The 18738-nt window shown below is 36.0% G+C and overlaps 1 protein-coding gene and 1 pseudogene across 1 annotated transcript; one reads left to right on the top strand and one right to left on the bottom strand.

Moving 5' to 3' along the window:
- Positions 1-4542: 4542 nt before the first annotated feature.
- Positions 4543-13343, top strand: LOC144452867 (uncharacterized). The gene is made up of 3 exons (XM_078144058.1): positions 4543-4646; positions 7238-7336; positions 8911-13343. Exons 1-3 carry the CDS (start codon positions 4568-4570, stop codon positions 11631-11633), a joined length of 2901 nt encoding a protein of 966 aa, XP_078000184.1. The 5' UTR covers positions 4543-4567; the 3' UTR covers positions 11634-13343.
- A 1764-nt stretch (positions 13344-15107) lies between these two features.
- On the bottom strand, positions 15108-18005 carry LOC144452948 (E3 ubiquitin-protein ligase TRIM45-like; annotated as a pseudogene).
- Between the last annotated feature and the right edge of the window lie 733 nt (positions 18006-18738).

Here is an 18738-nt window from a genome sequence, read left to right as displayed (position 1 = left end):
TGAGTTAAATCTGGCGAATAGCCTGGGCATTGATGTCACCTTTGTGTGTTGTAGATACGTCGTGTGTTCATCCCTATCAGGAATCTTAACCACTAGCTGATAGTGTGGAGTGGATCTTACAGACCATGTCTTAGTTTGCCACAGTCAACCTTCAGTAGTATTCAAGTGAGCACTCTAGATTCTGAGTAAGTAATATATTTAGTACAAGCAGTTTTGCTGTACAAAGTATTTTATCCTTAGTCTACATTGCTAATAAGACCTGTTCGAGTTAAACCCACAGGCACTCAAATCAATCTATGTGTTTTTTTGAAAAAATATAGTAAACTTACTATACATTAAAAAAAACAACCATACAGATTGATTCGAGTGCCTGTGGTTAAACCTATAACCTTTTGTGCGTTATTTTCTTTTTATCCATTCCTTGTGGTCTCTCCCCATCTAAGGTACGCCCTCACACATCGCTCAACATCCTTTAGAGCAGGCCGGTGAGGGCGGAGCGACACGACATACCTTATAATCTATCTCCCACATCCTGTACTTCATAAAAACTCGGATTTGTGAGTTATTTATATAAAAGCGCTCTCGTCTAGTGACTGAAGTGTTCAGAGGTTAAAAGTAAAGTTCACTATGCTAAAGGTAAACGGTCTCCATTTTTCTCTTGTACAAACTGCTCCCAAGCAAAGGTCGTAGGTCACACTTAGGATATTGATGCTGCCTAGCAACGTTTAAGAACAGTTGTTGGGCCTGTCGTGATTGAAATCAACGGTAGCTCAAGTTGTTTGCTAACATCCCATTAAGCTATATTACATGTCTGATTAACTTGTTAAACAAGTTATAGATCATATAGTTAGAGTAAAATATAATATATTCATATCATATCATATCATATCATATCATATCATATCATATCATATCATATATCATATCATATCATATCATATCATATCATATCATATCATATCATATCATATCATATCATGAACACAAGGTATGGGAATGTGTATGCTTTTCATAAAACTATAATGTGGAAAAATTATTGACAGATAATTATGTGATAGTACAATATACTATAGTATATTCTATTTGGCACAAAAGAGCATTTGAAAAATACATAATGCTGCCAAAAATAGAAATATGACAATACAAACACTAAATATAATAATAATAATAGATGTAAATGGTTATAAGTTATTAAAATGTACAGTGATAAATTTCCATAAATTGCGTGGGTCACTAATAATTCTTTAAATACCTGTTCATTTGATGTATTTTGATATTTTGCATCATGCATGACAATTTCATTTAGACAATTCGTGCATTAATTATGTCATTATTTGACAGTCTAGTAGAGTATGGAGTGACACTGCTTGGTTAATACACAGAGTGATATGACAATATTTTATGTGAATGTGTATGATTTGTTCATGGATATGCATGCCAACATAGGGATGAACAACATGCAATTTGCAATGTGTAATAACGGGGTCGCCACTCTGGGAAGTAAAGGCACTTTCATAAAGTATGGGTTCTGGAGAGTTATGTTTTTACATCACCTACAATTATTTGTGATTTCAGAGAAACATCAAGTTGATCTTGTGCCTTTATAGTAGGGTATCTTTGCTGTGGGCCAATGCATCATGGGAGTCAGCAGAAATAATTATTCATGGTTGAACAATGAATATTCTCGAGATGTTGTACACTGAAGGGAATAGGCACTTAATAGTGACGCATAGTTTATGAAAATGTATATATTTCCTGGAGTGGTGTTCCCCTTTAACTATAATAGTTGATGACGTCATTTTGGCCTGAGGAGAATATTGTGCAACATTGAGTAGGAACGAAATTCTGACGTCATCATTCTAAGAAAACAGACGGAAGCTTGCACTGACTCATCAGAAAGATGCATCCTCCGTTGACAATATGACTACTACTGGTTTCGTTTTCCTTTTTATTCATTACAATGAATACTGAGGCAGTCGGATGGACATTCCATTTTTGTGAATTTCGAAAAATCGAATAAATTACAGATTGTCGTGTGTCACTGTAGACCGTACAAACATACATAATGACGTCATATGCATCACCCAAGGGTGATTGTTATTTTCATGTATACACTTTAGAGGTGAGAAGAACTAAAACTTATGCAAACTATTAACAAAGTTCAAGAGACTTGCAAAGATTTATTGGCTTTAAGAAAATGAGACCGAATTTCGACCTGGAGATGCCTGACATGTTTCAATAGTGGAGACATGGTGGTTGAGTGATTGTTATGTCAAGGATTTCCGGTTCGGTGTCTGTGTTGCCAGTTTAAGTCAAGCCTCGCTACTCTTGTTTGTTTCTGAATGGCAAAAGTCTTTGGGCAATATTTGCACCAGGATTATACCACAGTCAACCCATGTGTGTGATAAGGGACCTGGTAGGATAAAGGTTTCTATATGAAGGATTTAATCATATGGGATAGAATGCTCCCCAGGGAGTTGGCAGCGTTATAATTATTAGGCCGTCATGCCATTATACCTCTGTACTAGGGGTAGATTGTAAAGTGCTTTGGACACAGTTAAAGTATGAATAAGTCAGTATGTAAAATTTTACATCATTAATGTTCAACATACCTGTACGTCCTCCTGACATTGTAATTTCGTCAACAATTCGTTGTAGGTGGCCAAATAGTTTTGACAAGATTGTCCCAACTGTGTTTGGAACCTGTCCAGACGAAACCACCCAAATACTGGTATTCAGATATGGCGAGTTTAGCTCTTCCCTCTGAAACTATTTTATACTCAGTCCACGTTCTGTTAAGTATGTCACGGTGTCTATACTATCTATTGGAGTCAACTCGATCTGCAAGTCGACAAACAAAGATAAAGAGTGAGGTCAGTATGGTGGTTTTGCGGTAACTGTGCATTGAAGTTAGAGTGTATGTATGACCCATTTATTGTATGGAAAATACAAGATAACCCCAACCTATGATTTCAAGGGTGCAAAGGTAGGGCTTTGATATTTATTATTAGAGTGAGTGTCTAGTTCAGGTAGTTATGTTCTCCGTTGTTTTTCATATGGTATCTGTGTTATTGGTTTCTTCTCATCAGATGTGCAGTCATTATAGATTGGAAGAACAGTTTTATATTGTCTGTTTAAAGTTGATGTCAGTTTCCACATCCACTATTTCTTGCGAGACTTCTACGAGTAGTAGATCTCAGATAAATGAAAACTTGTTTGAATTAAATAATGTTAACATGGAATAAAAGTGTGGAGTACGTCGAAAAACTATGCATAAACGGTTAAAATTAGTTTGTAACTACGGAAATTATAAAATACTGCAGCTAAAATAGAACAATAATTTTGGCCTGAACGGCTTGTCATAGTTGAGGGCTCCCTACAACGGAAAGAGTCTGGGTAACCAAGTAGAGACTTATATTTCAGTGGCATGATGATCGAAGTCGAGGCAAATGTATCCTCGGGTGCACTTTGATAAACTCATTCCCGTTGATCTTGATATACGGTGTTACAAATATATAACATCGTGTTGTGAAACGTGTACCAAATCGTAGTATAATTGTACGTAGAAAGATAATGTTAACCTTACTTGTATGATCCGGTTTGTGAGCAGTGATGTTGTAACTTCATCAGATATTTAGCCGTGTGTTATTAACGTCAAATCGCATATATTGGGACAATGGCTGCTCTGACGTCACCTACCGCGATTGACCTATCGGCTGAACTCGAAACAACACCAGACAAAGTTAACCATGCAAGGGTCTGTCGTCTGCTTATTCAAGGCGGAACGAAAGTTGCGCGGGAAATATTTGACAGAATTCATCCTCCAGCTACACTGGCGGGAAAACTAGCAGACCCCCAAACAAAACAGGACTTCAAGAAACTAAAGGGTAGGGTGATTAAGACAAAGGAATGGAATTTGCTTTATCCTAAGCCCTCGAACATGGTATCGTCTGAACATTTTGATATAACACTGTTTATGATATTATTTCGTAATATCTGTAATCTTCCAGACCCAACTACAGGTTGGGATCGTCATCCCGCCTCTAGTGATCACAGTCAAGGGGCCGATCTTGTCAGGATTAAAACATATCGCAATGAATTACAGCACAGTCACTGTGCGTCACTCAGCGATAAGCAATTTGAGATTTTCTGGAAGAAAGTAAGTACCGTTTTAGTACGTCTTGGAGTTGAAGAAGAAGTTGTCGATGGCTTGAAATCTGAAAGTATGGATTGTGGTGAGACGGAGAGACACATGAAGGTGATGGCAGAATGGGAACAATCTGACTGTGATGTGAAGGAATGTCTTCTGAGAATTGAAGAAAATCAACATGACCAGGACTCAAAACTTGACAGAATCGAACGAAATCAAGGACACCAGGTTACCACCCTTGAAGAACTCAGCCAGAACCAACAACGACAGGATGAAAAGCTGGATAAAATAATGCAATTGCAAAGTACAGGAATGGCTGGTATAGCGAAGGAATTTAGTGACTTTCAAACAATGCAACAAGAACAACCCAAAGTTGCTGTGTATGCATTCGGCAAGCCCATCCACTATCCAAGTCAGATGCAGTGTGACGTCAGACAAACCATTGAACAACAAACAAGTCTAATTTATGACGTCAGAGGGCTAAAACAACAATCCGGTAAGTACATACCTTCAATAATTGTCCTGTGTGTTATGTTTTATATTCAGTGACAATGATACTGGACTTATTTAAAAATTCATAGACCTGTTGATAGCCCCATAGTTAGTAATAAATAAATAAAATAATAAAAAAAATAATAAAAAATTGATAGGCCCTTTGATTTGATAGCCCATAGTTAGTAATAATTAAATAGAATAATAAAAAAAATAAAAATTGATAGGCCCTTTGATAGCTCCATAGTTATTCTCACCTTGTACTTATTTTCATGAAGTTTGGGTTATATTGCAACAAGCACAGTCCTAAACCTATAGCAGTTCCTAATTCATACAACTAGGTTGATGGAGCAAATTTTTTCTTTTAGCACAACTGAACGTCTTAAGGTTCAGTAGTGCTATAGGCATGGCGAAGTGTCTGTCTGTCTGTCTGTCTGTCTGTCTGTCTGTCTGTCAGTCAGTCAGTCAGTCAGTCAGTCAGTCAGTCAGTCAGTCAGTCAGTCAGTCAGTCAGTCAGTCAGTCAGTCAGTCAGTCAGTCAGTCAGTCAGTCAGTCAGTCAGTCAGTCAGTCAGTCTGTCTGTCTGTCTGTCTGTCTGCCTGTCTGTCTGTCTGTCTCTGTCTGCCTGCCTGCCTGCCTGCCTGCCTGCCTGTCTGTCTGTCTGTCTCTCTCTCAGTCTGTGTGTGTGTGTGTGTGTGTGTGTGTGTGTGTGTGTGTGTGTGTGTGTGTGTGTGTGTGTGTGTGTGTGTGTGTGTGTGTGTGTGTGTGTGTAAACAACTTAAAGTCAAAAACCGCTGGACTGATTGCCATGATATTTGATGGGTATATTACCTTGTGTGTCTAGTTGGGAAATTGTTCAACTCAAAATGATCTTACCACTGGTGTGTGATTTGGGGTAAAAATGTGATTTTTGGTTAAAAAACGTAAACTCAAAAACTACTCTGCAGATCGGTCTGAAATTAGGGGTTGTTATATTAAGAATTGTTGATGACATGATGATACTATCAGTGATATGCAAATTAGGTCGTTTGGGTAAATACTCTGTTACTCCAAGACAACAGAAACATTCAGATGGCCAGCTATATTTATCATTGTTACTATCTATCATTTCAACTGCACTGTTCAATAAATACTAGTATTGTGTACCAAGGTATAGTAATGGTTACACATTTAACAGACAAATCTTCTTACTTGTCTGTTCACATTATAGGTTCATATCGTTACATTTTCTTTAATTCATAAATATTTTTCTCAATCCAGCCATGCCAATTTTCAAAGATAAGGCATTAACTTATTTACTTATTTGCCAAAAGATAGGTTATAACCTTGCTTTATGTGGAATGTACTCTCATAAATTATTGTAGGTTTTATAGTTAGTGGTAACTGTTAAATTATAGAATACATCAACTAAAAGGTCAGAGGTCAGAGGTCAGAGGTCAGATTGTCGTTAACACTTCTGGATCTAAACTGTGTCTTTCAGTCAGTGACCCTTCAGATTATACGTACACTTTCTGTTAAACCATTTTGTTTAGATATTCTGGGAATTCTTTCCGTTATTTTTAAATTACCTTTCATTTTTGTAGTGATTGATTTCAACTGAAGTCAGGAAAAAAAATAATTATGTGTTTCCGATAATATGACCTCAGAAAATAGGGTAGGTAGGTTGGGTTTTGTTTTATTTCATTTCATCTTTTCAAATGTTTATTTTTTTTATTTTTGAAAGATATTGCTTTGACCCAAATACAAATGAAATATTGGTCAGAATACCCCTTCTGTGAAAGTTTGATGAAATATATACAGACATGACTGGGGAAAGAAAACGTGTAGAAAAAAAGTATCACTTATCTTTTTGTTTTCAATGTTTACAAAATGTCGATGGCATAATGGCCATGGCAGGACTAGGATTGGGCGGGTTATAGGAAACACATCTTTTATTAATTTGCCTCATTCATTCATATGTCATATGTCACAGTTAAATTGTCAAATAAACTCATCAGCCTTGGTCTGTCACTTTTAAACCTACTTAGGTTTTTGAAATGAAAATATTGACCCAACATTTTATCTTAGAAAGACAATGTGATGATTTGTATGGGTCAATAAATTCTGAATGAATATTGTAAACAATATGCCATATTCTGGTTATAGGAAAGATAAAAGATTTCATGGTTTGACCACTAGGAGTGCTGTTCACAAACCATTTGTTGGCAGCAGACAGCAGACACTAAGTTTGCCACTCATTCTCTATGTTGTTCCTACAATACTATATTCATCAGTAACTACCAGAAATCAAAACATTCCTAACTACTGCTGTAATAATCTAGCTGTTATGGACATTCAGAATTCTTTCTCACACATTTCATTCACTGCTTCATGCAACCAGTGGCCATTACAAAGATTTTCGTCCTCACTTTGCCAAATTTGGTATGCCCTCTCATGGTGATTACCTGAGAAATGGCTGGAAATTCAGTAACCAGAATATGGTGAAAACTCAAAACCTCTCTCATCCTATAGTATTTCTTTTTTTCACTTTTTGTTTTCAATAGCAAAAACTGATTTAACTGGAATAATTTATTATCAATATTTTTTCTAACTACAGAAATACAACATTCTGGTCAAATGATAGATCAGCAGCTGTTAGAGAGAAGATCAATACTAAATGTACCGGAAGAGTCCTCGACCCCTGGTGTTGCTGAAGGTGAGTTCTTTCGTTTTGTATTGTATAAATTGAATTTCAGTTTTGTGTTTACAATTTATAAAATTATAGACCATTGCATTGGTTCTTCAGAATTTGTGCAATTGTACAACTTATTTTCCTGTCTCCTCTAAAACATATCCAAACTTTTGACTATGCTAGCATTTCAAACAATCAAACGTACGTAAGTACAAATGTACAAACAAACAAACAAACAAACAAACAAACAAACAAACAACTAACAAAGTTTTAACACAAATTGCATCCAGTGCTTTGAGTGTCTGATTGTTTGATAGTTACCCTTGAAATATTAAGAACACTTTTACATTTTATGGGTCAAGCATTTAAACTTTAAAGTATTCTAAAATGAAAAGTCCAGTCAGACTTATTTCTGCCTTTATACACTTGTATTGATTACTGCTATCAACTTAAAGGAAAATCCAGTCAGACTTATTTCTGTCTTCAGTACACTTGTATTGATAACTGCTATCAACTTAAAGGAAAAGTCCAGTCAGACTTATTTCTGCCTTTAGTACACTTGTATTGATAACTGCTATCAACTTAATGGAAAAGTCCCGTCAGACTTATTTCTGCCTTTAGTACACTTGTATTGATAACTGCTATCAATATATAGGAAAAGTCCAGTCAGACTTATTTCTGCCTTTAGTACACTTGTATTGATTCAACTTAAAGTAAAAGTCCAGTCAAACTTATTTCTGTCTTTAGTACACTTGTATTGATTACTGCTATCAACTTAACGGAAAAGTCCAGTCAGACTTATTTCTGTCTTCAATACACTGGTATTGATTAATGCTTAGCCTATCAACTTAAAGTAAAAGTCCAGTCAGACTTATTTCTACCTTTAGTACACTTGTAATAATTCAACTTAAAGTAAAAGTCCAGTTAAACTTATTTCTGCCTTTAGTACACTTGTATTGATTACTGCTATCAACTTAACGGAAAAGTCCAGTCAGACTTATTTCTGTCTTCAATACACTGGTATTGATTAATGCTTAGCCTATCAACTTAAAGTAAAAGTCCAGTCAGACTTATTTCTACCTTTAGTACACTTGTAATAATTCAACTTAAAGTAAAAGTCCAGTTAAACTTATTTCTGCCTTTAGTACACTTGTATTGATTACTGCTATCAACTTATAGGAAAAGTCCAGTCAGACTTATTTCTGTCTTTAGTACATTTGTATTGATTACTCCTATCAACTTAAAGTAAAAATCCAGTCAGACTTATTTCTGCCTTTAGAACACTGGTATTGATTACTGCTCTCAACTTAAAGGAAAAGTCCAGACAGACTTATTTCTACCTTTAGTACATTTAATATTTCTATTGCTATCAACTTGTGATTCATGGGATCAAACAATAGCACTTTGGTAACTTGGTCAACATTGAAATCTTGTAAAACTCTACTGCACTTGACATGTGTTCAACCATTTGGGGATTTCCTGCAAGGGTTTATGGGAAAACACCTGGTGATGAAATCATAATTACCCTCACCTCTTTATCTAGACACTGATTATGTTTGTAGTATTGTAATGTGGATCTCTTTTCTTTTAACTTTCAGACGAATTTCAACACAGTGCACTGAAATGTAGGAAGATATTGGCTGACTATTACAGGCATCAAATGTCAAAAGTGACGCCACTTCCTTGGTGTGATGACACTTTAAAACTCAATGACATTTACACAAATCCAACATTTGTGACTGAAAACGGGAAGCCATTAATTGATGGTGACCTGTTTACTATCACTGATGGGTCATCCACTGCCAAGCGTTTACTGATAGAGGGTGATCCAGGATATGGTAAATCAACTTTCTGTCTCAAATTAGCATATGATTGGGCACTCGGTCAAAGCCGAAGTCTTGAGAAAATGATGTTGGTATTTGTAATAGAATTACGCCGTCTTTCAGGGAAAGTTAAGGATGAGATCTTTAATTATCTTGTACCCCAAGATAGTGAGATAGATAAAGATGATTTATGGCAGTACATTTCCAAGCATCAATCACAGGTGTGCTTTATATTTGATGGCTTTGATGAAATGCCACAGAATGTAGATAGTGACATCATTAAGTTAATTGAGGGTAGAATATTGCGTGATTCGCACGTGATTTTAACTTCTAGGAAGATTAGAGGCGCGAAAGCTAAGATAAAGAAGTATTTTGATAGGTTTGCGTACATACAGGGGTTTACAGCTGCAAATTTCAATGCCTTTATTCGAAGGCATTTTCGTATACTACAACAAGATAGTGAAGGGAGGAGATTGATTAAGGAAGTAGAGGCGTCTGAGGAAAGGCAGAGCTTACTTAAATTAGTTGAGAGCCCTCTAAATGCGCTGCTTCTCTGTGCAGTTTGGGAGAAGTATCAAAATCTGCCAGAGAAACGCACCGAGTTGTATGACAAAATTGTTACCCTTATTGCTACAAGATATTGTGAGAATAACGAGATTGAGGATGATGAAGCTGCTGAGATACCAGAGAAAATTGAGCACCAATTAAACTTTTTAGGGAATCTCTCTCTAAAAGCCTTCAAAAATGGTACGCACAGATTCACTAGAAAAGAGTTGAAATTAAAATCGAACCCTGATCTTCTTGAAATGGGGTTTCTGTCCAAATACGTGTCTGAGAGAATATTGCTATCAGCTCCAACTTTTGTTATTCATCATTCAACCTTCCAGGAGTTCTTAGCTGCGAAGTATATTGCCATGTTGCATGAATCATGTCCAGTCGAGTTTGAGAAAGCAATACGCGATTTGCATAGCAATCCCGATGTACATGGTCCTGTTTTGACATTCCTAGCAGGCCTCCTTAATGAAGAGGCTGACGCAATGTTCCAAGCGTTTACAAATATCAACAGCCCAATTAAGTTTGCTGAAGTTGTTCACTATTTAGAGGAGGCAGGCCATTCGCCAAATCTCGTTAGCACGTGTGCATCATTCCTGTCATTGTCAAAATCCATTAATGTTGAAGTTGGTACTCCGCTAGATAGAGAGATCCGTATTATGCAGGAACTCTTCCAAAACCCGTCCTTTCAGACAGAAAAAGTATCCCTCATATTTCTTTACCCGGAGACACTTCCACAATTTCGGCCAGTTCTCAACACATTGGCCTCTGTACACCCAGAAACGAAACTTTGTGTGAGTTTTGGGGAAATGTGGAAAACGGAAATGTATAAGATTGAAGAAGAAGGGGATGTAAAATCCAGACCCTTTTCCTTACCCTCTGAACGTGCCCCACGGCTGATACAAACTTCACAAGACATGACGACCCGGAAATCGTCGCTTGTACGGGGTGACACCTTTGCGGATGTTTATCCAATTCTAAAGCGTACAAATACCTTAAACAAGGTACAGACGTTTGGTGTACAGTTGAATTCTATCAAATACACACAACTTAAAGCAATATTGGAATGCATCGAAAGAGCTGCATCGGTTGAAAATCTCCTACTAGGCTTTCAGTATCCATTTGATGAATTGCTTTTCTGTTGGACAAACTCTTCCGCAGCTGGTCTGAGAGCACTTGAAGATCTCTTTCAAAAATATCGATTTAGAGTTTTTAGATTAACATGTAAGGGAAATAGCTTTATGTTAAATTGTAATCGAGTGTCACATCTTGAAGATAGAAATGTTAATCCCGTCCCTGTTTTAGAATTCATCAACTATCCAGTACTCTGTCCAAGATCATTACTGGAATTCATACACTGTTACGAGGGCATTCAAAGTCTCATTTTGTCCAACTGTAGCTTATCGCACACCCTTTATGTCCATTTGTGTAAATTTCTACGAGATAAGGCTTATTTGACAACATTAGGGTTAGATTTTCCCATCAACGAAGATGAAATATCGACTCACGTATTTACAGAATTTCTGGAGCATGTGTCTAGCATACGACATCTCGCCAACCTCTCCATTAAAGGGTGGAAGTTTTCAAAATCGGAAACTTTTTCAATCTGGGCAGACTTGTGGTGTCACTTACTCTCCCAGATAAAACATCTGCAAGTCATAGATTTGTCGTTCTGTCTGCCAATGATGCAAAACGTCAAAACGGTAGAAATCAATCCCTTGATAAAAGGTGTAGGTCAGTTCATCAGGAATTGTGATGACATTGGTATAGAGTGCATTCACCTCGAGCAGAATGTGTTGAGCTATGGAGACGTTCTAGAGCTGCAACGATCAGGGGCCCTCTATACAAACAAAATGTCAATATATGGCTGTACGTGCAGTTTTGAAAGCTCCAAATTATTGCAATATTGTAGAGACGCGGATTCTCTAAAAGTCGTTGACGAGTAAAAGTGATTTACTGCATCCAGATTATACTGTCACCCTTATATTTCGTTATACAATGTCGGGTGCAACGTTCTTCTGACAACCATAACAAGCATGGTCAAAGTCTGTACTATCAAAAGCTGCTTCATTTTCTCGATACGCTTTTGGAAAACACGAATTATTGAAAGCGACTGACAGAAAAGTCAGCTCTTATTTAGGATCGGAGAACTTTTGATTGATCCAATGATGGAATATTTTTCATAAGGAAATACATCATTAAAATATGTTACACAATTTGTTTGCCGATGAAAATTGTGTCGATGGAGAGGGAAATAGCATAATGTATCATTTAAATATTTAGTAAAATAAAGGAGACTTGCAAAGTTGTTACAGAAAGCACAACTCCATCGTAAAATTTTGAAAAGTCGCAATCTACTAAAGTTTCTCCTCACTGTCCAATTTTGTGATGCTTTCTGAGAGATATGTCATGAAGCATTCTTGCAAATTTAAATCAGAGCTGATATTTCTTCCGTGACACTGCGAACCTCTTGATGGTGCATCTTGGTCTGTGCCATAAAAGAGTATGTGGTTTACAACGATATGTGATGAAGCAGTCAACACAAACTTCACAAGTCAAGTGGATTTTCTCTTTTAAAATATATATACCATTCTGCCAAACAATTAATGAAAGTTAGGAGTTTGTTATCACTCGCTGTGCAAACTTGAAAACATTTCAAGATCAACAGAGGTAGAGGATTGCTAATCCCATACATGTCAAACACTGCATCCACATTTTGACAACTTAATTAAGGGTATAATTCAAAGTCTACTCTTGGTCGATGAAGGCGTTATCTTTCAAGTACATGAATATCATGTCTATAACCCCAAAATCTCCTCATTCAATAACGTTATTCCTCATGAGTGTGATTCTCACAGTATCTTGTAAGACCATGAGTGTATGGAAGTAATTTTTTTCTGGGTTTTTCCCCATCATGACTTTTTGAAGTGATGAATATCTATACCAAATGTGTACAATGTAAATATTAGGGACATACAGGAGAAGTGAACTCTTTGTCTGTATATAAAAAAACCCCAAAATAATCATTCATTTTTATAAATGTATTAAACAGGATAAATGGTATGATCTTTTCTGAAATTGATGCTTATTTTGTTTCACATTTAGTGACGGTGTCAAACATGATTATAATACCATAATAGGGAACTTGCAAACCTGCCATGTTGAATGTTGCATCATGGGAAATGTGATAATAAATACTAATCAATTAGTATTGTAAACAGTGTTGATACATTGTTTGTAACCACAGATAATCAATTCATGGTTACCCTGACCATTGTGGGAGGTTTACTTTATCAATAGCTCCAGATTAGGTATTACAAGAACCACAGATAATCCCATAGTCCTTTGCATCTGAGCATGCTCAGTGTGGATTGCAAGTTCCCTATTTACCAACAATAGATTCCATTGGTATCCATCCATGCACAACTAGTGTTTATATGTGCAACTTTAATATGGGATATGTCAAAGACCTCTAAAATCAAGGGCTACATTACTTGTGAGGACCTCCAAAATTAAGGGTTACCTTACTCGTGAGGACCTCCAAAATTAAGGGCTACCTTACTTGTGAGGACCTCCAAAATTAACGACTAACTTACTTGTGAGGACCTCCAAAATTAAGGGCTACCTCATTTGTGAGACTCATGTATTCACAGCTTGCCTCAAACTTTGTATAAAGTTTTATTTTAATTTTATCTGCAATAAAGATAATGAGTATTAAACATATTAATCTTTGTGTTTCAACCTTTTCATTGAGTGTGATCCTGGGATATAATCATTCACTTTCATATTCATAATCATCTTGTAAAGGGTCACAAGGCAGACTTATTGAGTTTATACAAACAAGGACTTAGCATATGGTTTTTCAAGTAGGAAGCCATGATGCAATAATTTTATAAATCCAAAATCCAAAATAAATATTACCCAATCCTCATTTAATGAAGGTTCTATGTAAGTATTTTCACTCCGGTAAAAGATATATAAACTCAGCTTGATGTGCCTCTTTAAGGGTAGGACATTAGTATGCCAACTTTTATGTGCATATTTTCATCTGCGCAAAGTAAAACTCTTAGTGTCGACAATTTCTGTAATGAGCTGTTCAATTGAGATCTTAAAGTTGTGATCAAAACAAATTTTCTAGCTTTTAATACGGTGTAGTATTTTACCATTGAACTTTTATTACATCCAATGTGCACAGAGTTTGTCCCCACTCTTAAGTTTAAAAAGAGGAAATATTCACAAAAACATTGTCAGTTAATTCATTTATTTACCGAAAATCATTCTACTAAATAAGTAATGGATTATATTAATCACAAACAAATATTTAACCCTTTAAAGTGACAATATGGATGACAAATAAGAATTTATTTTGGATCTAATTCTGCAGTTCTCAAAATATGAGTCAAAACATTCCTAATTGCCATGATTATTTTTCACCTTTTTTCATAAACTACACTCCAAATTTTTTCTTCATTCACCCATAAAATACTTGTTACCAAAGGGTTTTGCCACTACTCATCTCATGACCCGTAGTGACAATACCCCTTAGGTTACTCGTATTTTCCTTGGCTGAATGAAGAAAAATCTTGGATAATAACATAATAATACCAGCGCCAGTAAATCATATGGCAATTTTGAACATTGTGATTTATATTGCAAACACAGCAGAACCAGTGACGTAGACACACATTGTCATGACATAGACACATGTTGTTGTGACATGATCAGGGTATAAATTCCATATTTTTTTATTGAACTTGGCTTGTGCATAGTATAATATCTAATTACCGATATTATTCTCCAATATTTTTCTTCATTCTGTTGAAAAATACTCGTTACCAGAAGGTTTTGACACTCATATTTTCCTTGGATGAATGAAAAAAAAGATTGGGGAATAAATTCTAATTACAACTTGTTTGACTGTTACATCTACTCTTTTGTCTGGTCCTGTATAAAGATCTATATACATTTGTATATGTATACAGTATAGGTATATCTCAAGAACTCATAATTCTGAGATTAAGTCACTTTGTAGATACAAATACCAGTACAAGTATTTTTAGACAATGATTTCACCTCCTATATGTACATATATACATAGGGAATGTGTTCAAGTATACAATGTACTTTCAATATGATATAATTCACTTGATCAATGCATTTTTTGTGCGCTTTTTTGTTTGTTTTTGTTTCGTTTCTTGGTTTTTTGCTTTTTTCAATTCTGTATACATGTATTCAGAATGACACTGTAAACTCTTACAATATAGATGTTAATGTAACGATTCCAGTCTCATTGTCTAAACAAAAGCACTGGGCACTTGTCTGTGTGAGGGCGTTAACCCGAGTAAATATGGTAGATGTTGTAATGTCAGTTTGTAGACGAAGATTCCAGTCTCATTGTAAAGTTATTGTCTTAAATCAACTATAATATCTTTGACTGGTATATCAGTAGATACAATACCAATCTTTGTTGTCTGGTCCTGTATGTACATTTATACATGTACAGGTTTCATTTTAAGCAACTCTCAGCTTAATGTCAGTTTTGTCACCACAAATGCCAGTCTTTTGGTACAAATACTTTCAGACATTGATTGAACATATCAACCACTAGTTTGACTGGTACATCAGAATATCACACCAATCTGTATTCTCTGTCCTGTATGTGTGTATGTAGATTTAAATCAACTATAATAATCTCTGACTGGTATATCAATACAATATACCATACCAATCTTAATTGTCTGGCCCTGTATGTACATTTATACATATACAGGTACATTTTACTCTGAGCTTAATGTCAGTTTGTAAGCATAGTTTCTAGTCTTAAGAGTACAAATACTTTCAGACAGTGGTTGTCACAGCTACAACTAGTTTGACTGGTACATCAGAATATCCCAATAAGCTGTATTGTCTGCCATGGCCCTGTATGTAGATTTATACATGTGGATACATTGTACTCTCAACTTATATCACTGTAGACATAGTTTCTAGTCTTACAGTACAAATACTTTCAGACAGTGGTTGTCACAATCAACTACAACTAGTTTGACTGGTACATCATTAGTCAATACTAGACCTTTAGGGTATTTCAGTTCATCTTCATCTCTATCAATACGACAGATGAATCTTCCACTTATGTCAAATTTCTGTACACGGTGTACCTGATCACTGACATACAGATATCTGTCCTTGTCCATCACTATTCCACGTGGACCATACAGCTGACCTTCACTTTTACCTGGAATCCCAAACTTGTACCAGAACTGGTCATCAGCATTGAAGACCTGGACACAGTCATTACCACAGCCAGTTACATACAAGCTTAGATTCCTTGACTGTCAATGTACATGTAGTAGGGTCCTTTGAATTCACCATTCTTATCACCATACTTGCCAAAGGAGTTGATGTAATCTCCATTCTGTCTGTATTTTATAATACAGTGACTACCTTCCTTGTCTGTGTTATCCCCAAACTGTCCATCCCAGTCAGTGACATAGACAGTACCATCTACAGGACTAATACAGACACCTCTGGGATACTTCAGTTCATTTTGTCCAAAGCATCTGATCACATTTCCATCTTCGTCACTAACCACTATTTGTTTATTCAAATAATCTGTCATAAAGTATTCATCATCAGCTGATATTGCTATATCAAAAGGGTAGAAGTTATTCTTAAACTGTGTAAATTTCAACACTTTCTTATATTTCCCATGAATATCAATGACTTGCATTCTTTGATTATCTTTATCAGCTACAACCATGTCACCATGTCTGTTCAAGGTGACACTCAATGGGAGATTGAAGTCTCCTTCATTACTTCCTTCTTTACCAATAGTCTTCACCAATCCTTTGATGACAGGTATTACCAATGGTGATCCTGGTATTGGTTCATCTCCTATCACCATGGTAACTTGATATTTACCATCCATTTCACCATGTATCATTACAGTGTGTGTACCATCTTTGTTGTCAGTTACTGGGATGTCTTCTTCTGATCCATCTGGTTTTCTTACTTTCACTTTCACTTCTTGGTTTGGTATGACTGTCTTACCTCTGCTGTCTTTAGTTGTTATCAGTAACTTGACAGATTCACCTTTCACTAGTCTCTTTGGAATGTTTTCAACTGTACACAGAGATGGACATACATCATATCCCAGAACTCCCATTATTCCATCAGTAGTGACATCACTAGAAGGTTTGAATGTGACCACTTCCTGTTTAACCCCAGGTTTGGTTTCCATGGCAACTAAGTCTTCAATTCGTTGTACAATTGTAGCTTTGCTGGACACAAGTTGAGCTGCACTGCCATGGTTAACTAATGCCTCTACATATCCAGATGTACTGATAATGTTTTCATATTTGAATTCTAAATCAGCAATCTGAGTTTCTAATTGTTTGACCTGTAGATGGCAGTCTGTCTTCAAACCCTCTATCAATATGCACTGCTGTTCTTCAATCATGTCAATCTGTTCCTTTGCATTTGTCTCAAGCGTGTCAATCTGTTCCTTTGCATTTGTCTTGATAGCATTTGTACTGATTTCTGTTTGCTGGTTTACTTTCCTTTCCTCCACTTCAAACTGATCTTTCACTTTCTTACATACATCTACCACTTCAGTTTTACTTGCATCTGCCTCCTTTGCTTTCACTCTCAATTTCTCCACCATTTTTGACAACTCTTTGGAACACTCATCAGCCACAGTTTGTAGATATCTATGACTGTGGTCTGGAATACGGTGATCTATAATTGTACACTCTGAACAGATTGGTACTTGACATGTATCACAGAAATATTTGACTTCATTTGCAGGATGACCTTTGCAACGTTCAACAGACAAAATGGCGGATTGCATAGCATACTTTGTGTTTTCATGTTCTTCTACAGACAGTACTGTATGTGAGCTAGCACGTTTCAGTTTCTTGTGAACTAAGTTCAGACAGTCATTACAGAAATACTGCTCACATTCTCTGCAAAAGTGTGTAGCATCATTTTCATCACAGATCAACTCACATTTATGTTGTGTTTTCTTTGCCTCTTCGGTTCTCTTCTCAACTACATCCAGTAGTGTGTTCATGAAAAAATTGTTCTTCAATGCAGCAACTCCTCCAGATTTTAGATCAACTTCCTTCTGACATGTCGGACAGTTTAAGACTCCTTTTTTCTTGACAAGTGTCTCCAAACAGTGCAGACAGAATGTATGATGACATGGTAGAAGTTTAGGTACCTTGTATTGCTCCAAACAAATTGAACAGGACAAACAATGCTCTCCAATCTTATCCAGAATTTCTTCCGGTGTACCTCCAGAGGCAGCCGCCATGACGGCAGTCTACTAGAGTCCAAATACCTATACAGGACTGTTACATGCATCAGGTGATATAGAACTCCCTAGGTTATGGCAGATGAACAACTACTATACCTTACGCAAGGTTAATAGGGGAGAATTACCATGGAAACAGACATATTTGTCAATGAGATAGAGTGTCCTTCACCAAACTGTATCTCATAAACCAATCGTTTCAAAGTTCATAAGTTGGAGTGGTACAAATTTTATTCTTTCACTTTGCAGTGTTATTTTTATTTTATTTTTATTTTTAATATTGGACTCAGTCCAATTGTATGAAATAGTGAACCAATAAATCCATTGTTGTTGCTGGTTAAAAATCAACTACTTCGTATCACATTCCTTTGTTTATATGAAGTAACTTATAATGAAACACAGGTTGAAAATTTCACTGCAAACTTTTGATTTGAATAGATTTCACTTCATTTTAAAAGTGATTTCAACATTAAGGTGTTAACAAATACTTTGTTTAATCCACTCTCAATCAGGGTAAACACAAAAAATAAAAAGTTAAGGAAAACAGGATTACAATTTTGAGTTTAATTAGCCATCAGAACTCTACTCAGAGATATTTATAGAAGTTTTTTTTTATGTATTTCAGGAACAGCTCAATATTTCTAACATGTAAATATAATGTGTGTATGTTTTCAACTCATCACTAAGTATACATGTACATTGACTACATTGTTATGCAGACAATGACAAATTCTACG

This window comes from Glandiceps talaboti, chromosome 23 (assembly GCF_964340395.1).
Source record: "Glandiceps talaboti chromosome 23, keGlaTala1.1, whole genome shotgun sequence".
Lineage (NCBI taxonomy): Eukaryota > Metazoa > Hemichordata > Enteropneusta > Spengelidae > Glandiceps > Glandiceps talaboti.
The sequence above is the reverse complement of the archived record's forward strand: the minus strand, read 5'-3'. Positions and strand labels throughout refer to the sequence as shown.